The sequence below is a fragment of the Gymnogyps californianus genome, chromosome 2 (assembly GCF_018139145.2).
Source record: "Gymnogyps californianus isolate 813 chromosome 2, ASM1813914v2, whole genome shotgun sequence".
Lineage (NCBI taxonomy): Eukaryota > Metazoa > Chordata > Aves > Accipitriformes > Cathartidae > Gymnogyps > Gymnogyps californianus.
In genome coordinates this window covers 44,007,439-44,033,086 of record NC_059472.1, presented here as the reverse complement: position 1 = coordinate 44,033,086, position 25,648 = coordinate 44,007,439, and the positions used below count along the sequence as shown (strand labels likewise).

Below are 25,648 nucleotides of genomic sequence, written 5' to 3'. Positions count from 1 at the left end.
TACAGTAGCAAACGTTTCAGCATGTATCTGTGCAATAAGGGGGAAGAGGGTTAGTGTAAAAAAATAGTAATAGTTGGATATCACGGACTAGTGATGCCAGCAACTGTAATGTACAAGAATGATACCACCATTGTGAATTATGAGAATCTGTGACACTCATGAGTTTAAGTGACAGACTCCGTAGCAGTGCTCTTTAATACAGCTTTATAGACAATAGTGGAGAAAAAGATGCTTTAAAAAAAACCGGTGGCCAAGAAGTTGTGTGATAAATAACATTTTGGGATCTATACTATCAGACAGGCAGCAATGCACGAGCAGTGTACTGCTAACAAAGGCCCTTGATGATGACAATGCCCTGTTAAGTAAAATCTACTCACCTCTCTTCTAGCCAGTTCCTTCCTTACTCACTCTAGAGTTCCTTATTAATCCCCAATTTTTCAATGTAACCAATAATTTTCCATGCTTCTCTGAATCCAGACAAATTAGACTGACTTGCATTTCTCTTATCCAAAAAATTAATTTTCTTACCTGAGATAGGTAACAGATTGATCTGACATGATCTATGACCCCTTTGTTTTATGCTGTTTACTTCCATCTCTGCTATATCTTCAATATTTTCTAAGTTTTTGGCTGATTGGGTCACACTTGTAAGTCCATATTAGCCTAAGTTACCTATTTTCTTTCTTGTCTTAAGTGTAGTTACTATTTATATTACTCCGCAATTTTATGGTGCCATTCAGATTTGTTAACAAATTATGTCTGATTGTGATTTTATATTCCAATATTTTGGGAAGGATGTCATCTTCTTCTCTCCCTGTCTGCTGTACACACACACATTAAGCTCAGTGAGCTTTGTTTTAGCAAGCCTGCTTTTGCTTTTGTACTCAGTGTTAGTCCCATTAAAAACTGAAACAGATACCAATTTTGAATCTGTTCTAGGTAAGAGATAATTTTAAGCATATGGCAACCCTCCTCCTGCTTTGTCCTCTGTTAAGAAATGAAGAATCTTCTTTCTAAAGCAAAACTCAGATTGATTTTAAGTCTTGCCTTATCCCACTGTTTTCTATTCACCAAGGCACAGGATTCTTTGTTGTTTTCTCTTTCCCCCATTCCTTATAGGTTTTCTGCTTAAAGTTAATGTTCTTTTAAAATTCATTATTCAGAACAGAATTTGGAAGCATTCCCAACAGTTTTTCTTCTTGGACTGGAGTGTGAATTCCAGGGAATTTTTGCACCTTTGACTGGGAAAACTTTAGCTTCTTAGAGACATAAGTTCCTGAGCTCTTGATTCCAGTTGATTTATCTTAATTTCTTTAAGTTTTCCCTTTGTAATTGAAAACACATGCATAATGAGGCTAAGCTAAAATAGCAACAGCAGTTCCAAATTTCTGAATAGTTATTTTGAAAGTTTATGCTTTTAATGTTTAATATTTAGCATCAAAATAAGATATTCTGTGTAACCTTCCGCGTTTATGAGAAATTAGAAGTATTGATAGTACATCTTTTTTCTACTGTATCTTTCTGCCAGAACTCCTTGATGGGATTATCTTGCTGTCACAGCTAATTCATAGTGAACATAGGTGTGTGTGTTTTCTCTTTGAATCAGAGTTAGGCATAGATGTCATTGAAATCAAAATCTTTCATTTGCAGCTTTATCTAGTAAAACACAATTACAGTACCATCAGCACGGAGGAATCTCCCACACAGCCTGGTGAGCACCCTGGGGGGTATGTTTTAAGCGTGGTGCACAGTAAATTAGCCACTAAGCACCCATTAATGCTAATGAGAGCTCCATGGTTAATTTCCTGAGCACTGTGCTGAAAAGGTACCTGTAGGTATTGGTTTTCAGCCTGGCTACCATACATTTAGACTAATAAAATGTACTGTAAAAAGTGAACAGACCATCTAATTCAACCATTAAAGCTGTCCTTACAGTGTAACTTACACAAAGCAAGTTAGTCAATCTGCAAAATAAAATAAGATCAATGTAGATTAATAGGAGACACTTTTTGAATATGGAGTAAATATAAAATTTGCATACAAGAAGCAAATCAAGTATGCAAAAGGAAACACAAAATATATTTTAAGACTGTGATTAAAGCTCTTATCTCCTGCCCTGATAACTATAGTCATCAGACACAATGGGACAAATATCTAATGCGCAGCTTAAAGTTGTTACAACTGAGTCTGTCAGTTCAAATGAAGTTGTATATCCATCATTTTTATTGTTAATTCCATTTCAGTGGTGTAAGTCACTTAGCTGAAGCTTCTATTCTCTTTTAAACTGTATTTTGAATGTTTATCCTTCAAGATATAACGACAAAATTTAAGCGGAAGGTGCAGCTGTTACATTCTTAACAGATGTATTTCCAACTCGTGCTACAACAGCCATCTCTGATTACACCAGCATTAGCTAAGTTGTCTATAAGATGAGACAATGCTATTAAGCAACAGGATCAAATCTCGAGGAAATGTTTTGTAATTTCATTAAAGTGGAATATAATTTTTCTTCCCATGCATTGGTCAGGACATGCAGGACACCAGTCCCAGAAACCCTTACAGTTTAAATAGCTTTAACTTAATTAAAAATGAAACACATTTTAAAATATCTTGCTTAGGTATAGATAAACGTTAACTGTGTTTATATTTGTACGACGGTCAGATGGCTGTAGTACCTTTGCCAGCTCATACTTATCTCTCCGTAATTACACTCTGGTTCCTTAGCCCTTAGTGCTGAATGTACAAGGATAGAAACCCTCAAATGTGTTGTTCCTTTCCATGACCAGTTCTACCTCTGCTCAACACCTGTGGAGGTTTGGAACTGGCACTCCTGTCCTTTGGGTCCTAGAAAATTTTGCATTAGAGAGAGAAGGAAGATTTTAAACATTTTACTTTCATTCTGAATATATTTCTTCAGTTACATACATTACAAACAGGCTGTTTCTGTTTTCCTCTGGCTTATCATGGCCACATGTTTAATTGTTAAGATTCTTTCAGTGCAGAAAAGAAGACACATGTGTTCTTCTAATTGCAGAGGTAACCATTTTACCATCTGCCAGAAAATGAGAAGTGCTACTATGGAATCTTCAGCAATTGCCCAAAATATAAGCAAATCCATTGATTTTATTATTTATTTCTTATAACATAGCACTAATCAGTAATCAGAACTGCTGTGCAGGTGGAATATAAATGAAGAGTCTCCCCAAAAAACTTACAACATAACCTCAACATAAATAACTCAGTGGAAAGTTGTTGGTAGAAACCTTAACATAGCTTCACTAGTGGGCTTCAGTTATTACATACATCATTCTGTGCTCACAGAAACTGTGATAGTTTTGCAGCCTGCACAAAGTTTAGAGTGAAAATACCCGATAGCCAGATTCACTCAGATGTACATTTGGACAATCAAGTCACCAACTGAAACCAGTTTCAAAACTATGACATTTAATTATGTTTAAATACATTAATATTGTACAACTTCTCTATTAGGTACTAAGTAAAGTTCTAGTAAGTTCAAAGGTGTGTTGGTGTGCTGGTTTTGACTGGGGTAGAGTTAATTTTCTTCATAGTAGCTAGTATGAGGCTATGTTTTGGATTTGTGCTGAAAATTGTTGATAATACAGGGATGTTTTCGTTACTGCTGAGCAGTGCTTACAGAGTCAAGGCCTTTGCTGCTTCCCAAACCACCCCACCAGCAAGTAGGCTGGGGGTGCACAAGAAGTTGGGAGGGGACACAGCTGGGACAGCTGACCCCAACTGACCAAAGGGATATTCCATACTGTATGACGTCATGCTCAGCATATAAAGCTGGGGAAAGAAGAAGGAAGAGGGGGAACATTCGGAGTGATGGCGTTTGTCTTCCCAAGTAACCGTTACACATGATGGAGCCCTGCTTTCCTGGAGATGGCTGAACACCTGCCTGCCGATGGGAAGTAGTGAATAAATTCCTCATTTTGCTTCGCTTGCATGCGCGGCTTTTGCTTTACCTATTAAACTGTCTTTAAGTCAACCCATGAGTTTTTTCACTTTTACTCTTCCGATTCTCTCCCCCATCCCACCAGGGCAGAGTGAGTGAGAGGCTGTGTGGTGCTTAGTTGCTGGCTGGTGTTAAACCACAACAGTTGGATATACAATTAATAAAATATTGGGTCCCCAAGAGGCATTTAGATTACCTTTTAACATGTATTTGGAGGTGCCCTATTTTTGAAAATTCAGTGTACAAATCCTGCAGTGAGAGTGTGAGCTCTGGATTGTCAGTGTTGTCTCCAAAAGGCTTTTTAAAAGGCTTATTGGCTAGCAGCTGTTCACGGAATGAACCATCATGGTTTTATGCACATAAAGAATCCTTAGACTTCACATTAATGTCACCCCTTTTAAACTCAGTCATGCTATTCAATTTCTCTGATGCATGAAGTTAGGGAAGCATACAAAACTCCAGATCTCTCTCTCATGGTAGAAGAAACATATAAACAAATATTCAGTGTACAATTCTCCTTACCGGTTCCACCTCTCCTCCAAGTCACATCTCTGCTTAAGCTATTTCAATTGCAAATGAATGTTTGATAAATAATTGGATATTGAAATGCCAGTTTGAGATGCCTCTATCTGTACTGCCATCTAATTACTTACAAAATTTTCAGATAGGTTCTCTTCACTTTTTTAAATGTTCCCTCTGCCATATTCTTTCCCATATCTGCTTTCTAGTAAGTCAAGCACAAATTAGCCAATTTTCCTTCCCTTAAGCATGCACAGACCAGCTCCAAAATCTTAGTTTAACTTGTCCTAAAATGATTTAAGGAACTAGGGATTCAAGGGATTGATCAAAGCTATTATCTTTACCTTTAAAATACTCAAACAAGTGTTCATCAGATTTTCGCTTTCAGATCAAAGTGATACAGTACATGAAGCATTTCAGCTACAATAATGCAAAGGTGCCCTCTGGGAAAAAGAGGCTAGATTTTCCATGTTAATGCTCATCCATCCTCTAGATTATGTTGCAAAGCAAAAATTCAGGATGTTAGTCACACTTCAGGTTTCTCACACCAGGTTACATTTTTCCATGCCTGCGTGGAGCGAATGTCAATTATATATGTAATCCACAAATAAAGCTGATTCTCTAGGTTTACAAATACAAGTTTAGGTGATCAAATAGAATTTTATAAGAATAACCACCAAGAAAAGTCAATATTTCTTGTCTGAAACCATATCTGTTCCTTAAGACTCTCCAGACTTGTAACGGTAAAGCATAACTATTTTAATAAACATACAGTAAAAAGATGCTGAAACACAAGCTTGTGAAAAAATATATTTGGGAGCAAGAAGTAAAATGTAGATTATTCTTCCTACAACAATCTATTTCTAGGATGCTCCATCAGAGAATAATAGTTTATTTTGTTCAGAAGAATAGAAGGCAAAATAAAGACGTAGCAATTCTTCTGCAGGAAGCATAAACTCAATGAAAGCTAGACTATTTCTTAGCAGTACATGCTATACCACTCGATAGCAAAAGGGAAAAAAAAATGCTGGCACTTAAAACTGGCAGTGTGGCTATCCTTTTAAAACCTTGTATCAGATTACCAATACCATGTGATGTCTTATATAAAGCTGGATAACATTCATGATCAGTTTGTATCCAGTACAAAGCTCCTCATAAATAAATAGGGCTAGAGGCATGTTTTGAAGGCAGAGGGCATCATACTGCTCTGTTCTTATTGAAAGATGGCCCTGGTTTAGTAAAGATATGTTTTGTTGGCAAAAAGTCTGCTATCATCTGGTTAAGTGGAAGGATGTTCAGACATGAAGCTGAAGCAAACATTTTAGCTTAATCTTGAAGGCAAGTGATTTACTTTGTAGCATTTCAAGGCTATTTATTTTACAGTACAGCAGCTTGTTTGCCTGGAATCAGTGTGACTCACAAAATCTTGTTAAAATGGAATATTAGGAGGAGGAAAGAAAAAAATAAAAAAAGAGGAAGAAACAGAGAAAGAGTTTGAAGCAGTTAGAAATATAAGTAGAAGAAGAAATAAGGATTTAAACAAGAGGAATGTTAGAGAATAGGAATCTATCAAGTAAACATAAATTTAACTTTATCTTCCATTTGAACCCTTTAATGGAGCCCTTGCTTACTCTGGCCAGCAGTTTCTCTTGCAAATAGCTTCATAGGCATCAGTGGGACAATTTCTAAGAATTACTGCATTTTTATGTCAGTAAGAAGTGGACTGTATAGTCTTTCAGATGATAATTAACAGAAATGACTACAGAGTAGTCAGTAGGAAGAGAATATAATTCTATAAACTCAAATATCAGAGTACTGAAAAGAAGGGATTGTTTTAACCACTGGGAACCTAGCATTAATCAGTCTTTTAATACATTTGCATTTATTTCACACACACACACAAATCTTATTTTTCATGCTATTTCACCCATTATTTTTCTATAATGAAGTTGATTAATTAAAGGAAATTCTAAGTCTTAGACCTTCCCTTCCCTCCTGTTCCCCCCTAATACACCTCTTTTTTTCCACTGGGAAATCATAGTGCAGCTACTATTTTAAATGGAAGAAACTATTAATCTGGGAAGATACTACTTAACATATCTATGGGCAGTCAACACTGCAGCTTTTATAATCAATGCTTTGAGCTGTTCTTTCCCACAGCAACCTGATCAGCTATCTTTTTCTATGTTACACAAACATGGCTAAGTCTTTATCTACAAGTTTAGCCTATCATTTTGTGAAGACACCTTCACTGAATTATCTAGATCCTCATAAAATCTGTCAGTAATGTTACAAAGAATCTAACTTTGATATCAGCCTCAGTTAAGGAAACATTAGGTAGTCATTTATTCTGAAAGTCAGATTTCTGGTAATACATATACAGAGCAATGACCGCCTTAAAATTTATCTCATCTGAAAGATAGGTTTCATTTCAGATTTCTACATTAATATTGCATTTTGCAAAACACTTTCAATATGTACTATACACCTCCCTAGTCTCTCACATTTTTTTTGGCTTAGCTTGTTTTATGTGATAGTTTTGCTCTGTAACTGGCTTGCTGTTGTAGCGCAGTGAATCAATGATAGAGTACATGACAGCTGAGTATCTGTTTTTCCATTTTCAGCAACCAGTGATAGTGACACTATTCTTAAAAAGGGCTCCTTTGATGTACAAGTTAAAGATGCCTCTGTCACTGCAAGTCAATGGCCAACAGCCATCATTTCTTCGTCATTTGTATGTAGGTGTGACATCCTCCATCTGTCTCTGTTGCCAGTTGCTGAGCAATCACAGGATTTAGGGAAAACATGTAGGTAGATGGGAGAAATACATAAGACCTGTACAAAGGATGGATTAATCTCTCATCCTCGCTGATCACAGTATTAACTGGTGGAATGGAAATACAACTAACAGACAGAAGAAAAGGATTCAGAGTAGTGAGGGGGACAAATGAAATAATCCCACACAGAGCCCATTGCTGGCCTAATCTCAGTCACATGCAGAAGTGGTGCTGTGAGGTTCACATATGAGGCTCACACGTGAGGCTGTCAACCATGTGAAAAACTACTTCTCCTAGCACTGAAGACTACCACAAGAACAGATTTTAAAATCAGTTATCGAACTGCTTACTAGGCTTGGCTAAAGAAACTAATAAAGCTCTGTCTATACTAGTCCTTATACAAAGGAACAACTGATTCCAAGTAGTTCACAGTCTCCCCTTCCACATTATTCAATACTTGAGCTCCCCCCATTAGTGAAGGAAGAAAGTGAACATAGGAGCGTTGTATGTGCACAGTTTTTTTGTAGGCAGGACCTAATGATATCTAACAACATGAGAAACAGGACCAAAGAAAAATGGAGGTCTTTAGGCAAAAAGACCCTTAATCGAAACAAAAGGATATTATAGGAATCTCTGAAAAAAACTTCCTACAAACACACTTATTTTACTCTCTTAACATTTGTTATTCCAGTATTTGCAGTTTTCTGGCATTTGCTTTTCTTATTTTTCAAATAATTTTACTATAATTTGAATATTTTTTTATATATTGTCATTTGGATATATTAGTCTATAAGAAAAAGAAAAAAGTACAGGAAACAAAATATTTTATTTCTAAAGTATTAAAAAAGGGCACAAATGATATTGTCTTACACAGTTTATTCATAAATGAAATGCAATTTTTTCTTTCAGTTTCAACTAGGAGCAATTATTCAGAATTTAAGTATACTTCCTGAGTGCACAAACTAAGATTAACTTTTAGAGGAAAGCAGCAGCAGCGCTATTTTATATTTGTAAAAAAACTCATATAAGCAACCAAATGTGACCCTTTGAGCTCTATTCTGCCTACCACATTTGATGAATTTATCACTGCATCCTAGTGTTCAACATTGAAGAAATTCTTTGGTTTTGTAAGGAGCAGATACGAAGATTGATTCAATTGCAACACAAATGAGACCAAGCTGCTCCTAACATCTAGGTAGAAAGCATCAGAAATGCATTAATAATAAAAATAACTTGCAAAGATAGAACAATACAATGACATTAAATAATATGTGCAGACATATTAGGAAGAAAATTGGTAGAGAAGCAGAAAGTTGCAGATCTTCCATCAGTCGCTGCTCAGAACCACTCTAGGAGGTGCCAGGTGTGGCTCACAGTAACCTGCAGCATCTTTTGCCTGTGGGTCCTCAGGAACTCACAGGTGATCTAGTAGCAACAATAGTGTTTCAGCAGACAAAAGGAGCAGCTGGTTTGCCTAATGGATCTTACAATGAATGACATCAGTGGAATCCCCCAGCAGGTTAGGAGTGGTGTGATTGGTCTTTCCAAAGATCAGAGTCAAACATACCTAGAGACATTAGGAAGTTAGTGGCTAAATCCATTGGTTGGACCCTGGAAAGTCATGGATAGGGAAAGCCAGTTGATCTGCTTACAGCATGGAAATCCTGTCTAGAACAGAACTGATGAAAACCCCAAGGGCACTGTTCTATTTCTTTGCAAATGCAGATGGTTATAAAGCTAGAGGGAAAACTGATCCAGAGCTTGGTGAACACTGGCGTTGTACAAGTCTTTTGAAGATCCTTCTGTGGGACCACAAATGTGGATTTTTTGTCCATCAGAAAACTGATGGATTGTTCCTGTAGATCAGACAAAGCAGAAAAAGTCTGCAGCTATGAAGAAATTACAGTAATAGGAAAAAGTAGTAGGTGGAAGGTGTGGCACAAGGACTTCTACTGTACCAGAGGCCTAACAGGCGAGAATAGCTTCAGTGACACAAAATGATTGATAATTCTAGCTAGGTTATGCATCTACACATAATAATATTTGAATAGAGGGGTCCTGAATGTTCGGTAAGCTCATGCAGAGACAGGAGGCTTACGTACAGAAAGCAACTATTCCTGAGCTAGTGTTTGCAGATGACTGCAGTCTCCTGTCTCATGTCCCCAAGGACATGTAGTTAGTTATTGGCCAGTTTGGATGTTCTGCAAAGCTCTTTAGACTTACAGTTCCTCTAACAACAGAAGTGTGAATTCAGTCAAGACCAGATAAGGCTGACTCTCCAGTGTTCACAGATACGTGCAATTCAGGGTAATGAAAAATCCCCTTGGTTGTCTCCATTTCAGATGCAACCCTGCAGATGCAAGGGTAGATGATGGTAGTATGGTATATTGGCTTGGCTAGTAATCAGGTAATGTCTAGGGAAGGGGTATGATGATGATCCACAAGGGAGGGCCATCACATAACACTTGTCTCTACTGTGCCTCACAGTTGGGAGATTTAGGCTGCATATCCTTGATAGGCATAACCTTGCTATTATGTGCTTCCATCAGCTCAGTCCCCGGGCTCTTCCGTGATTAACTGAATAATTCCATTTGCAGGACATGATACCTAGCTCCACAGTTCTGAGGCACTCCACATTACTGGCACTGAAGTTACGATAATCACAGCTGAATGGTCATGTAGCTTGTCTACATGATGACACAACCCCTCAGGTCATTATTTGCAGAGGGTTCCAATCAGAAACTCAAACATTACAATAACCTTAAAGCTAATCTTATCATGTAACAAACAGACTTTTGTGGCAGAAGATTACTTCTCTGTCCTGGCAAACTTGGATAATATCTCTATTGTACTGAACTGTGGCTATGAACTCTATAAAGCAAAAGAAAGAAAAGCAAATAAAAAATAGGCATTTGATAATATCCTGTCTCCTCTGTGATATACCTCTGTACCAACCTCTGCTCTCACCTTAAAATTTATAAAATGTCTTTTACAAAAAAGAGATACTGAAGCTTTTATGGTAGTTTCGAGAAGATACTTCATCATCACACTGACTGGCAGCAGGGAAAAGCAACTTAGAAAACTGCTTTTTCATGGAGTAGGTGAGCAATAATCTATCAGGAACAAATTGTGATACTGTCACAGCAAATGCAGGGAAAAAAATTTCAGAACCGTCACACAGCTAATTCAAATTGAAGGGTATTAAACAGGATTTGCCTACAACTAGCTTGCACATTTTCTACACTGCAGTCTTAAAAATATTCCTTCAAGATGTGCAACTACGAGGCTAAATTGATGAAACTCTTTCAGATATCACAAAAGGAAAGAAAAAAAATTGCATGAGGTGTGAAAGATCATTGCCAAACATACTGCCATGAGATTTTCAAATTTCAATCATATGTTTTAATATTACATTCAGGGTTGAAAATACACACTTTCCTTCACAAAAATGTCTACATGGAATTTCATCATTGCAATGTGGGTACCTAATCTTTGAAAGTGCTAAGTATTCAACAGCATTGAAGGTGAATGAAAAAGGAAGATATTCAAACCATACATGAGTATTTGTATATGGACTTCAACATACTTTCTTCTGAAGCCCAAGCTCACTCAGTTACACATTCTGGGTGGATATTTTATAGTTGAAGTTTTTACTGCAAACCAGCAATGCCAAATTCAAAATGGCTGAAAGGAAAAAAAGAATTTTTGCCTTTTTTACTTCTCAGTCATGAATATACCATCATAATCTCTTTTCTTTTTACTATACAGCTTTATTTCAATATTATAAAGAAGCCTTTTCTAGGTATGAAAATGTTGTTGATAATTGCTTTTTTTATTTATGAAATGATAAATTCTCCCTCCCAGGTCTTCAGTCTCATCCTGCAGAACTCTGATTGGCAGGTATATCCACCCTAGAAACTATCCCTGTTAGAATCCAGGTGTATGATACACAATATGCCTCCTTTCCTCATGATCATGATAATATGAGCACAGAATGCATAGTCTTGCTATGTAGTGTGAGAAGTTATATGGGTGATCTGTCTTTCCATAGAGGGTTTACAAGGGCATGATTACTTTCTACAGAAATACTTTAAAATCCTTTTTAACTGTTGGGATTATATATGTTGATGGTTAGAAAAGGGTGCTTTTGATTCTCAGATGTCTGTTTGAAATTTGCCACTAATTTCGTGTGACTACAGCTAGGTAGTTACCTAGTAGTAGTAGGTAGTACCTTGTAGTAACCTAGCAAGGTTAATTTCATGCATTTCTGTAATAGGCATAAAAATTTAAGAGCAGCAACCTCATGATTTTATGAGATAAATGAACAATAGTAAATTGTTCTTTGTTATGATATCATCACATCTGCCGATTGTTAGGTTCACAAACCTTCAAAAAACTTAAAAAATTGCAAGTGCCTAAGTGTGGCATTTGTTTTGCTGTTCTACTGATACAGAAGGCAACATTTCTTGTGAAATAGTAGCCTGTCCTTTTTCCCACACCCGCCACACAGCATCGATGAAGTCAGCAGGAATGGGACGTGCCGCACAGCTCCCGGCTGCCAGCCATGGGCCAGCAGGCTCCTGCAGCCGGGGCTGTGTTTATTACACCCTGTTTTACAGGGGCCATCGCTGTGCCGGGAACAACTTCCGCTTCCAGTAGAACGGGAGCTCAGGTCGCGTGAGATGCGACATTTTTCAGAGGAAACAGTTCTCCTTTTCATCAAGCATCTCGATACTAGCAAACAAAGCTAGCCAGCCTGTTCCAAAATGAAGCTCGCAGGCTGAGAGGAGAGGAAGAGCATTTACAATATGGAATTGATCCATTTTAAGTGTGCTAGTTGGCAAACGTAGTAGAGGGGAAAAAAAAAAAGAAAAAAAAAAAGATTAGAGTCTGCAACAGATAATCTGGCATGAATCAGGAACAATATTTTGTAGGTGGGCCCAGCACAAAGCAAGGTCCATTAGGCTCAAAGGACACTGCAACAGAACAATGGAAGCAGACAGGAAGTCTGCACTAATAAATATGCCCATTGGGCCAGTGCCACTGCCTAGCATGGCATAGATACATACAGAAGGATTATACACTAAATGGTGCAAACACAGTCCAGTCCATCTGTCATAAACATTAAGTCCAAAGGCCACAGGTGCAGATGGCACTAAAAAGTAAAAATTACACCCAGACAGAGACCACTTCATGTAATATGGAGAGGAAAAAAAAAAAACACCAAAACAAAACAAAACAAAACAAAACAAAAAAAATCCAGTGATTTGTTTCCAATCAATAAATGCTCTCAGAATGTCCTTGGCAATCTCTGCTTCTTCCTTTCCCTCTGTCATTGTACATACGTAACATACATTTTATTTCACAAAAATACTTTGAGCATTCAGGACCATTTTTATTCAGTTAAATAAATCTATTTGATATTTGGGCAAAAAGGCAAATAATTTAAAGTAAGATTCAGTCCTTCATTCTAGTGTGTTGAGAATAGGATGTGTTTTCCCTTTGGAGATGGAATCTGTTAAGCTCCAGTTATATCTTGTTTGAGGAATGTTCCCATACTAAAAAGCTTAATAAAATGGAGGAGAATGTGCTTCTCTCTCTTGTAGTCCAGGTAAACAGAAAGCAAAGTTGCATCCTGTTAAGTTCCAAAAAGAAGCAAAGGATTTCTGCTCTTTAGTCATTTTACATGACACTTGTACATGACACTGATTTCTCATACTGACGTATTTTTAATACGTTCACTATATCTCCGTAGATCATGTACACAGCGATGGCTGCACACTGCAGAAAACACCTTATAGAAAGGTTTAATCTGCCATAGCTTTCTTCTTTCACAGTCACCACAGGCTAGTAACCAAATATCCAGGGCTAAATGGGAGCAGACAACCAAAAAAGGGCTCTAAGAACAGTCCATCCAAGTGAAATGAGTCCCCAGATAAAACACTGGCACTCCAAGATTTTATCTTTAATTACCAAATCAGCTGTATCTCAAACCTGTGGAAATCAGAATTTCAGGTTTGTCCTTTTTCAGCCATTCTTTGATGCAGTTGTAGAACTTGTACAAGCACTTCTCAGGTTGTCAGCTGATTAAATGATGGAATTCAATTCTTTAGCAGCACTTACAAAACATTTTTAAAACTATAACTGAACGCAATACATCTTTGATGGAGTGTTGGACACTGTTAGATCCCTGGTTTAACAAAGAAACAAAAGCCATCCAAGAATATCATCATATTCCAACTGTATGATTCCACTGAAATTCATGGCAACCCTAGTGTTGTTTCAGAAACAGAAGTAGTTTTATTCATACACAAATCTCTAGAACTTTTTTTCGCTACAAGAACAAGCATTATCTTTTCATCTTTAGTCAGCATTGTCCATTGTGCCTCATTCACTTCGCTCATGAAATCTGACCTCCAGAAATCACTGAATAAACCTGATGCCTTTGTGATAGCGCTAGCCATAAGATTATATAAACAGGTGAATAGGATGTGCTGCATTTTCTCTTTCTTCTGGACAGATTTTTTGTAACTGGGCAGCAGACGCTATAATCACAGAAATGATTACGCACGTTATTTCTTTGTTGTACTTGCAGCCAAGTACTGTAAAGATTTAATAATACAGAAGTGAATCAACTCAATGTTATTTCCAAAATATTAAAGAATCATTCAAGTTCTACACTTTTTAATTTTTAAGAGGTACGTAGCCACTAAGCAAGGGTTTGAGTATGATCTCTACAAGAGATAACAATGGGCAGCATCAATCTCATTTTCCTAAAGTCTCAAATTAAAAACATTTAGGAAAGTGGGTTTTTTTAAAGATCAAAAAGTGTAAACAGTGATTTCAAAGACCTGTTTCTTTACCTAATACCAGAGGATTATAGTATTCCAGTTGTGATTTTTGCCTTCCAGCTGTGGTGGGGTCCAGTCTCTTATAACCAGAGCACATTCCCATTTGATTAACAGATGACTACCTGAAGTCATCTGGGTTAGCCATGGACTAGAACTAGGGACTTTTCCAGCATCCAGTTCCCAAATGTTTATTCCCATCCTGATGCTGCATCAATAGCTGTGACTTCAGCTGCTCCTACTTGCTCTGCTTCCCGCTGTCCTCAGTGACCAGGAACAATGAGAAGAAAACTTCCTCTTTCGTTGACTAGGTCTGCTTGTGCAACTGTGAGCAGATGAGACCTTGCTCTGCCATATATCAAGCCAGCCAACTCTCACACAACCACCAGAGGAATAAATAAATGTGACACCATACCCGGCCTTGTAGCAAGGCTTTCTTATCACCATCGCTGCGGTGACACTGGCTCACACAATGTTATATTACTCACTTCCTATTAGCTTGGAACTTAGGCAGAGTTTGCTCCTGTTTCCATTCATGCACTGTAACTCCCAAGTAGCCCTGACAGACAGATTCCTGTGCCAGGATGTATAGAAGGAACCTAAAGATGTTTCAGCCTCTTGATTGTCACTAGCCATCATCACCCATGCCCTTATCTCCTATTCCCTTCACCATGATAGTGGCAACACACGTGGCCCTGACTGCTCTGAGCTCCTCCAAAGCTATTGTATTGTGTACTCGTTCCCTCTGCAGATCTGCATCATGGTATCACCACTGCCTTGTGATCTGAAGCAGGGAGGGTCAGGAATGACTGAACACATCAGAGGAAACGTGCACTCACTTCTATTCATTTCCAGGTTGCATCCTGTCCTAGATGCGATGCTGGCTAGTGATCACATAGTCATGGAAATCACGTATGTAGAGTCCTGAAGTATGGCTGTCCCACTGCACCATTAATTTTTAAATTCAGTGTTTAAAACAGAAAAGTCATATAAATGTGTTACTATTTCTCTGAAAGTGAAGGTGCTACGTTTTTACTCCAATTACTGTTAAATTCATTGGTTTACTACCTACCTTTTCTTCTACTGTACACCAATAGCATCAACTAAGGATGATGCTATTGGTGTTAGGGCTCAGGAAAGCAATGACGCTGCTGCCTCGGCCCTGCCTGGAGTTAAAGCTAACTGAACAGGACATGCTAACACTACCCATGCAAACATGAACAGAAAATGAGAAACTATTGAGAGATAACAAAGAAGCTAATAAACTTTATACATAGTGCAGTGAAGAATGGCTGGATTTCACAGGCAGTTGAGAGAGAGTTATGTGATCAATGGTCAGACTTCACAGATAGTTGCAGGGCAGCACTGGGGACCTTCTGGTGAGTATAGTCATGCAAGGCCAGCAGTGCCCAGGCAACTGTAGCAGAAATTCCATGCAAGGCCACGAGTACATCAGCAATGGTATCAGAAATACTGAACTGGCAAAGAGATATAGCAAAGCTGGGACCAGTGGGGAGAAAGAAATTGGGGCAGGCTGTTTTTTTGGAGAGGACTGAAGCAGGAAAGAGTTAACCATAGAGGTGAAAAGGAACATCAAAAAGTAGAAAAGGAAAAAGGTAAGAAATAGAAAAAGTGATCAGAAGTTATCCAAGTCCTGTGAGCAGTGCTGCCTGCTGGGTAGTCCTGCATTTGATCAGCACAGCCTGAGTCAGGACAACAAACCAAACTTGTAAACATACAATGCATATATCAAACTTGCTTCTGCAATCAGGAGGAAGGGAGTGGGGGAGAGGTGCTTTCCCTGGCCTAACAGGACAACATCTGGATGGGACAGATTGAACATTCTGGTACCATTCTCTGTCCATTCCAGGGCTGATCACATTGGTATCTTCCCAGCCACTTCCTAATACTTTCCAGAGTATAAACTCATACAGTACAAGATTGTTACAACGTATTCCACATTCCCAAGTAGCGTATTTTCTACCAATGGCCCATTAACCCTTTCCTTTTACTTTTAGCCCCCTGTCCTTACTGTTAGTCATGTTGATTTAGCATAAGGAAAAGATAGGCTTACAAATATCTGCTAATCACTCCCTTTATTCTACTATTTTCACTTCCAAACAAAAATGAGTCAGATTTCTTATGACTTCCTTGACACAATTCTTTCTTCCTAAGCAAAAATATTCACATCAAATTTCAGGGGAAAAGAACAAAAACAGGGCATACGCACCATCTAATCAAAACAAGGCACAGTTCAGAATCCATAGGCTATCGGTTCCCTACCAACAGCGTTCACCATCCTGGCCAAACACCTGTAGTCTGTAAATTTCCAACATCCCAGGAGCGATGGCAAGGACTGCTCCACAGGAAGAATCCTCCCAGCAGGCACAGGAGTTTCAGAGACCTGGATAAGCCATCAGATTACATCTGGAATGCCAATTTTTTATATTTTCCATTATTATCCATGTGAAAAAAATACTTCGCCCTTACAAAGTAGTGCAGCACTCCATCTACTGCCTAACTGCAAGGGAATCTCTTGTAACATTTAGATTCGTTAGAGCCCTTAACAACCCAAGCTCATCTGATGCATGGGAATGGGTAAGCTTCCTTAGGAGGCAGGAGGCACTATTCACTTACAAGCAAAATGTTATTTCAAAAGTTGCAACACAATTATTTTCTCAGGATTGCTCTGCCTAAACATGAATTTTTTCCTGCAGGCATCTCTCCTCCAGATTAAACAAGCCCTGCTTTCTTGGAGTCTCTTCGCAGGGCATATGCTGCTGCCTCCAACTATCTTGGTAGCTCTGCACTGAACTTGCTCCAGTTGATCAACATCAGTGTTGTATGGGGGTGCCCAGAACCGGATGCAATGTTCTAGATGTGGCCTAATTAGTACCAAGTAAAGGGAAATAACAACTTCCTTTCATCTACTAGCTATTCTGCTGTTGATACAGTCCAGTGCTGTGTTAACCTTCAGCACTGTCAGCATACAATGTTTAACCCACTGTCCACCAAGACACTTAGGAAGTTATTAAACAGGATGGGTTTCTGGACAGTCCCCTGAGGAACTCAGGCATCAAGGCAGAGTATGAACCATTAGCCACTACCCTTTGAGTTTGATGATCCATCCAGTTTTCTACTCATCTAGTAGTCCATCCATCTACTCCGTAACAACCCTGCTTTAAGATGAGGATGTTGTGGGAGATTGTGCTGAAAACCTTGACAAGGTCAAAGCAGATGACATCCCTGGCTCCCCTTAACCACAAATCCAGTCAGTCTAGTCACCTCATCATAGAATGCAATCATCAGGTTGGTCAAGGATTAAAATCCATGGTACTCCAAATCACTTTTTTGCAAGAGAACTTGGTATAAGCATACCAGGTATAAGCATTCACATTCTCTGTGGTCATCTTTACCACCAACATTAAGCTACCAGAAAACCTTTACTCATACATTTTCTCTGAAGTAGTATAAATCTGCTAGCAAAATGGAATATTTTTAACACATGTAATCACATGATTAACACTTGTATAGGAGCACTACTAATAAAATTATTACTGAGAAAAATAGATAAAATATTTCTGTGAGTCAGAGGAAATGACACGTGTTTCTGCTTCTTGCTGTTTAAAGCTGCAATTAGTATTTTTTAAGACTTTTATCCATATTCCATCTAATTTTAATTAAACATTTTCCTAAATTTAACATCTTAATTCCTGGAACAAAATTAATGTCAATATGAGCTTGTTGAGATCATAAAAAATATTAATAAGCTCCCAAGTAGTATTTTCCTGCAGAAATTTCATAATGTTCTGTATATATTTATATACATATATATATAAATATGAGTATATTGATAAAAATACAATATATATAAACATAGATAAAAAGTTTTCAGAAAGGCACATTTCTTTTTCTGCACCAACAAAAAACCCCTAAAGAACAGTCAAATAATGTAGTCAAATAACATTGCTATTCATTGTATTTTTACAGTGTTGGGAAAACCTAGTGCATACAATTGAAGCTGAGGTTTGCTCTTAAAGTACAAAAGGAAAAAGTAAGACTATGTACTTGCTAAACATTTTCTACTCTGTGAAGCCTATTCTTAACATCCCCTTGCAGTATATTGAATAGTCACAAACATATACTACGGAAGATCTTTTTGATATATTACAGTTTGTTCATAAAAGACTTGTTCTGTAGAGTAGACCCAAACATAAGATTCGCTTTATGTTTTATTAAAAACATAAAGGTCTTCAGAAACTACTTTGCTTGTAAACATAGTCATGAATATGTACTACAAAAACTGAATTCACTTTATTTGGTTTATGTTTCAGGTGACAGTGTGAATATTGACCTCTTAGAAATACATAGGTATAAGAGAAATGATTGAGAAATTTTCTACGAAAAAGAAGCCATTTTCAGAGTTTCTGGAAAGCCTTAACTCCACCTATACTTCAGGTTTAATGTCGCCATTATAAAGGCTACAGGTCCTCAGACTCAGGCCACCCCTACAGTTTTTTTCTGTTACCGGGATATGTAAGACACTCAAGACTTGGGTTCAGTGTCCTATTGATTTCAGTGGGAGGTAAAGAATATCAAGGGGAGATTGGAGTCTAAAGTTTATTCTTGATGTATGACAAAGTGAGGAAATGAAAAAGAGAAGCCTAGTATTGACTTGAGCTACACAGTGAAAAGGACAGGTCACAAATTCCCAATAGAACTCTAGGATAAAGTGAAAAAAAACCAAACCCAGCTACACTATCCAATCTAATATAGTCAGGGAAAAGCACCATTTCTGATCCCTTAAGCACCTTAGAAACAAAGTTGCCTCCATAGATATGCTTCACTAAAATCATAGAACCACCAAAAACGAAACTGTTATATTGATGTTTTCTTGTGATATAGCGTACTTTCCCCAGAATTTTACCAATTCCTTAGGTTGTCCTTTTATTCCTGAAATTGGTGAAAAATCTATCTTTTTTCTCCCTGTGGAATGTTTGAAATTACAATTTATTTGCTTACATGTATCATTCTAATTTATTGGCTCTAATTTATTTTAGGTTATTTTGCAATCTGCAGATTGATAACATAATTACAGGTAAGGAACCTTAATTTATTAAATTGCTGGTGCAAATGCCACAGTTTCCTTGTTTATATGAAGAGATTTTCACTAGTGCTGCTATCTTGATTACTGATCACCACTGACTGAATTGGTATTATTCCCATCTGGACACAAGCCCACAATTTTTTGATACGTGCTTAAACAGAACGCACAGCTTTATAGTTAAATGACAGATACCTCCTTATCAGGTAATGCAAAAATGTTGGAAGTCACCCCTGTACACACATACACTGAGAATGGAGAAATTTATCCCTGACTTAAACAAACATAAAACTTAGCTATATAGTGGTAGGATAATTTAACTATGCATAGCCTCTTTGCAGGGAAGAATTTTTAAAAACCAGCAAACAAATAAATCAAAGACATCAGAAAAGAGAGACAAAATGAGAATGCAATGTTACTATATAAGAATGTATGAATGTAATACCACAACCAAGAAAATATCAAACATTAATCTACCAAGAGACTGAGAACTTCAGTGATAAGATAGACCTTCTGTTCTTTAATCATGAACAGCCCTGCTGTAATCTTCTATCTTTGGTCTGGATACAGATAAGAATAGCAAACTTCTAGCATAACATTACACTTGATTGAACTACACATCTCCAGCAACATTATTTTGGTCACTGAATTTTGGGGGTTTATATCCCATATGTTACAGAAAAAAAACAGACCATATGTTCATGAAATTTAACACGTAAACAAACTTAATTGAAGTAATAGAAATGCTTGGACTTTTGGACTTCAACATTGACTGGCTAAAACCAGAGCATTTAGTATTATAAGAACCACCTTAACTTCAACCTTTGCACTACTTTTCAGGAAAAGAATTTGAGGAGGAGGGCTCCCTCCCAACAACGACTAATGAAGAATATCAGCTACTGTAAATGAGCAATTCCGCTGTGGCTCAGCAAAATACAACTTCTCACACTCTTTTTACCCAACAAAAAATGAGAGAGACGTGAAAAAGGCAATAGGAAAATATTGTGTGCCTAAATGGTATGGACATCAGAAGTTTACCTGGGGAAAGAAGGTGGGTTTGACTTTTGGATTCAAGCCTATTTTCTCAAAACACAGTCAAAGCCAAGAGTGAAATCAGTACTAGAAGTTGTTTCTCCACTTCCCTTTAAATGAAGAAGAACTGAACTGAATTGAATGGAATTGAATCCAAGCCTTTGGTAAGAAATTTGGACTCAAAATGGAAATCGTCATTTAACATGCCATCACTCGTGCCACACTGTTAGATTGGACCCTGTGTTATGAAAGAAATGAGATTATTTCTAGGTTTCCTTTGCTTCAGGAAAAAAAAATGTTGAAACAAGCCTGTAGAGCTCCTGGTCTCACCACTGATGCAAACAGCAGGACTTCCATTGACTTCACCAAAACCAAGATTTTACACTATACATGTAAAGGGAGACCTTTCACAAGAAAATTCAGCTGTACTGGATTGGAAGACCTGTGTGTGATGTTACAGTGATGGAAGTGTGGAAAAAACATGTCACGGATCAGATATGCAACAGCAGTTTATGACATCTCTGTCTCCTTCCCACCTCAGTTTATACTGTTGATAGCTGCTACAGTTAGGAAATCCCTCCCCTGTAGTAATCCTCCCTTAAAGCCCTCTGAACTGCATTCACACTTATGCCATCTGACTCTAATAGCACACAACACAGGTGCCCATGAGAAAGGATTGCAGAGTCTCTGTCTAGTTCTTGTCACTTTTAAGTGCATGATAAAGCAAATAAAAAGAAAGCATGGTTTTCAGAGATGCTGGATAATTTCCAATGCCTCCATAATCAATTTAAAGAAGCGCATGAAAGGTAAGCAGAACAAGTGAAGAGGATTTTCAAAAATATTCACCGCTTGTATAGTTCTATTCTTTCTGAAGGTATTAGGAAATTTCCCCCTAAACTCATAGACAGCAGATGGTCAGTAGTGGAATCAAAATAGAACATGCCATCTTTATGTGGTGATAATTTTTTTGTAATTCTTTAATATTCGACAATTACAATTTAATAGCAACGTAGTTTTCAAAGTACTTAGTTAAAGTGCAAGGAAACAGAATGGGGACAGGCAGGTTGCTCTTTCTAGATCCACAGAAAGCAGCTTGAACAGAAGCTTTTCAGAGATGAGCTTTTGCAGCTAATATATGTTGAAGGATCTTTTCATGCACAGACTATGCATGGTGATTCTTTTCCTTGCTTTAAATCACAAAAGGAAACCACGAGCAAACAAAGGCTTTAAAAAGTGAAACAAAAGATAATTCAACTTTATATACAGAGTCTGTCTGCCTCTCCCTCTCTCTCTCTCTTTCTGTGTATATATGTGTATATACACAAAGAAAAGACTTTTAAAACAACGCTTAGTCATAATTATCCAAACTTGTTGCCTAAAATGAGAAAAACTCTTGTTACTTTAACTTCTAGTGTCTGAAAACTTGTTTCCTAAAAATTATCTTTCTCCTAATTTTTTGCTACATAACCGTCAGCTAGATGCATTTGTCACTGCAATATATGTAATAAGTATTACACATTGATTTCGATAATGATTCCACAAAATAAGGTTTCCAGCATCTCTCTGCAAGTTATAACATGCTACAAAATGCATGTTGTTGCTTAAATTACTCTGTTTAAGCAGTCTGTCATTATCATATTATCCCAAGTATTTTTAATCTATCTTCTGAAGAGGACAGGAATATTGACTGTAAGCCACTGTAAGCCTTTACCACATTTTAAAGGAAAAGTTAAAGATCGAAAGTACAGAGCATAAACACACAAAGCCTTGGCACTCTGCTTCCATTTCAGCGCTCTGTACTGACCTCTACTGGTTTCTCCATCGTAGCTTTCACAAATATTTCACAGCCTACTTGTATTGAACTTTTGCACTCTCTTGTTCAAATTCAGGGATGAAGTACGCTGTATCCCACCCTGCCAACTTCTCCCTGACTGAGGGTTAAAAAGCAATCAAGCTTCCAACTATTGGTGGCAGTTTACCTGTAGTGGGTGAGAAGCTATGAAAAATCATCAGTTTAAAAAACCCTTACAGTACACATACAGCTGTAGGAAGATATTAAAATCAGAAAACTCCATCTTAACACTTTGAGTGTATTTTTTATGACTGTTTATCACATTTGTTTTATTCAACCGCTGTCTCATGTCTGCATCATCAGCAGTTTGGTATATAAAATCTGGTTTGGTATTGTACAATACCCAGCATCTGACCCATGATGAGGACCAGAAGTATTACTGCAACAGAGATACCGAAGTTGTGAATATAAATTCATCATCTTCAGTCGTCCCCATTTGACCGACTTCTGCTTCAGAGAACATGCTTGTCTCCAGAAGCTTCTTTAGAAGAAATATTTGCTCTAATTAGGACAGAGCTTGCAGCTTATCTACCACACACCAGTGGATGAAAGTACAGTAGCAAGTTTGACATTATAAAAGTATCACTATAAATGCTTTGTCAAACCAAAGTCATTACCCTGTCTTACTGGGAGCAGTGACGCACTCACCGCATCTTTTATACTACTAAATGAAGTTCAACCCATCCACTTTCTAACTGATCACAAGAAAAAACAAATCTCTAGTTCTTTATGTGCCTTACAGTAAAAAGCAACTCAGGTTAGTCATAAGTAAATGAGCAAACTTTTCCATCCTCATTTACCAAAGAACACTTTCATTGTCAGCAGCACTCAAAACTTTCCAATTTTAAAAGCCTATTTTTAGATTTCTTTGTTATGCAAGTCTTGAAGTATGAATAACAATTTTACATATCGTGAGAACTTAATTTCCTCCCGCTGCTCTATCAGTGACTCCAAACAAATTTTTTTTTTTTTGGTAAGTCACCTGTACTGGCTGGAAAAAAACAGTGATTGTTGACCACAAAAACAATGAAGCTGTGTTGTTTTGTTGGTATACATAGTAAAGCAGATCACACATTGTTATTCAATTTCAGAACAGCAAGGTGCCTATTATTCATGAAGCTATTTTGTATAATAATGCATTTCTCTTTCATTTTTCATAAAACCCTCTTTAGATCCTGAATATAAACAAATCACTCAGATATTCAGCATGAATCGATAACATTTTTATACTGTATAAATAAATACCTGAACGACATCCCTTTTTTTTTTTTTTAATCATCTTCCCCAACTTCTTGAACACTCAGATTTCTCTCCCTTCTTTTCCCACCGCTGAACCTTGCATCACTACATCCTAAGGCTGTCAGTGCTTAGAACCACGAGCGACACACTAAAGAAACCCTGAAGAGCTGCTAGCAAGCAGGGCTTTCCCCCCAACCGCGGCAGAAAGGTGCCGGGTCCCCCCGCCGCCAGCGGCCGCGTCTCCCCGGCGCTGACCAGCAGAGGGAGGAGAGGGGGTGCCCACACGTCCCCGCATCCCCCAGGGTACCACAGCCCCCCTTGCTCTACGTCCAACCAAAACTACAAGCGGCGGCCTCAGCTTTAACGTCTGTGATGAAAACCCACACAAGATCTTACCCAGAAAACGCACTGCTACTGGTTTGGGTTTTTTTTGCCTTCTTACCTTTACCTAGTGATTGAGTACGGGTGTCCAGAAGGTCGCTGTCGCCTGGTCTTGCTGGGTTTGCCACCGCTCCGATTCTCACACTGCTGCTTCTAGGACTTGGTTGAACAACTGGATCTGTTCTGCTTATTCTGTTCTGTGTTAGAAAGAAAACATTTTGATGTTCTGTCACTAGAACTGGGCCTTTGCTCAACACATTAGAGCAAGTACATAATCGTTCTGAGATTTGCAAATCAGCATCTTTTTCCGTAAGTGGGAAATAGAAAATCTTATTAAGACTTCCTATAACTTACGAAGGAGTGAAAGACATTGATTTTCACTGAACAAGGTGTTGACTGGATCACTGTGAAACCATCTTCTTTCCAAGAGGCATTTTAAAGCAGTACTTTTGGTCAGCTCTGTGCAAAATATTCCACAACAACCCCAATAACTTTTTTCCTTACCTCTGGTATCCCAGTGAGGTCACATTCTGTTAAAAACATCCTGTCAAGCTTGGTACAAAAGAGCTCCAAAGAATCAGAATGCAGAAGCTATGCAACTTGCTGACTAACTTTGCTCTGTGTTATTTACCAACCACACAAAGAAAATGCTGTCTATTCAAAACACAGTTCAAAACTCTCTTCACAGAAAGTGAGTGAACAAACAGTCCCATGTCCGATGCTGTAGTCACATCTCCCATGAGGCCCGGTGATAGCTCTGGGGCATGGGACGGAGTGACACCACCAGCAGTCACTACAAGGCACTTTTGTAAACAAGTTGTGTGTGTGTGCAGAGGAGGAGGAGGAGGCGGGTGTTACTTTTTCTCTGTCTTAACGTTAAGCTATATTTGCTTTATCATCTCTAAGCAGAACTTCATTCTTGCTTAGTCTACTGGGTGCATTTGCTATAGTCCTTGCACGGTATTTTCCTCACTGTAACCTTTATTTTCTTCCAGAAGGGATCTGAAAGGAACATCTGGAATTAGTGCAGGATCTAGATCTGGAACCCTGGAGCTGAGTTAAGCAGCAGAAGCTAGTTCAGAGTCTTCCAGACCCATCACAGAAATAGACAAAGAAATTCAGTGGCTTACACTCCTTCACCTTCATTCAGAACACCTGTGGGAAGTCTTTTCCTTTGGTTCGTTAAAGAAATAGGTCTCAATTATTAAAGCCATACCCAAGTTTCAAGTGTTCAGTATTCCCATTCAAAGTGGGAATTCTGACCCAACTTTATGACTTTGACTCATTATACAACTGAATTCTTAAAGCAATTTAGGATTGCTGTAAATATCAGAGGAGCTTTAGATTTTGCATTTCAGTTTGGTAATTTCAAGTATTCCTAAAATCATAAACCCTCTCCACCCACTTTCATTATTTTAAACCCATCTATTCTTTGAAAACTCTCACCCCACTAGTCACAAAGCCACACTTTGGCAGAGAAGCAGAAGTGTCTTTTTCAGCTCCCTATAGGAAGAGAAGTACCATATAGACCCAGCGCTTCCAGTACTGGCCACTGGCCTCCACTCACACCAAGTCACTCCAGTGCTTTTCTTTAAGCTTACAATAAATCACAGACAACAACTATTTCCAGATGTGGAAAGATGAAAAATCGTTCTCATTGATCTTTTTATACTTTCATTCTTTAACTGTCAGACCAGCATTGGAATCCTCTTTCTGCCATCCAATCTAAACCATCCTTCCTTCTTATCTACATGGCAGCCCTTCCCATGCTTGCTTTTTTTTTATGACTTCCTAGTAAATATTTTTTCTTATGCTTTCAAAGGTCTAAAGGACAGGTGTTATAAAACACCTGCCGTGTATGTTTGTGAGAGGACAACATGAGATATGGTGACATTATGTTGTAAAATAAACAGTAGTCTG

General features: G+C 38.0%; 1 protein-coding gene across 2 annotated transcripts in view; it reads right to left on the bottom strand.

Moving 5' to 3' along the window:
* ST18 (ST18 C2H2C-type zinc finger transcription factor) overlaps positions 1-24,271 on the bottom strand; it is a 170,863-nt gene extending 146,592 nt beyond the window's left edge. The window contains exons 1-2 of one of the 2 annotated variants that reach the window (XM_050891821.1): positions 24,233-24,271; positions 23,790-23,925 (exon numbers count right to left, since the gene is read on the bottom strand). In XM_050891821.1, the coding sequence (XP_050747778.1) occupies positions 23,790-23,925; positions 24,233-24,271 (175 nt within the window). Of the gene's footprint in view, positions 1-23,789; positions 23,926-24,082; positions 24,125-24,232 lie in introns of those variants that run through there. The other variant, XM_050891822.1, reaches the window with a different exon arrangement.
* Positions 24,272-25,648: the final 1,377 nt, after the last annotated feature.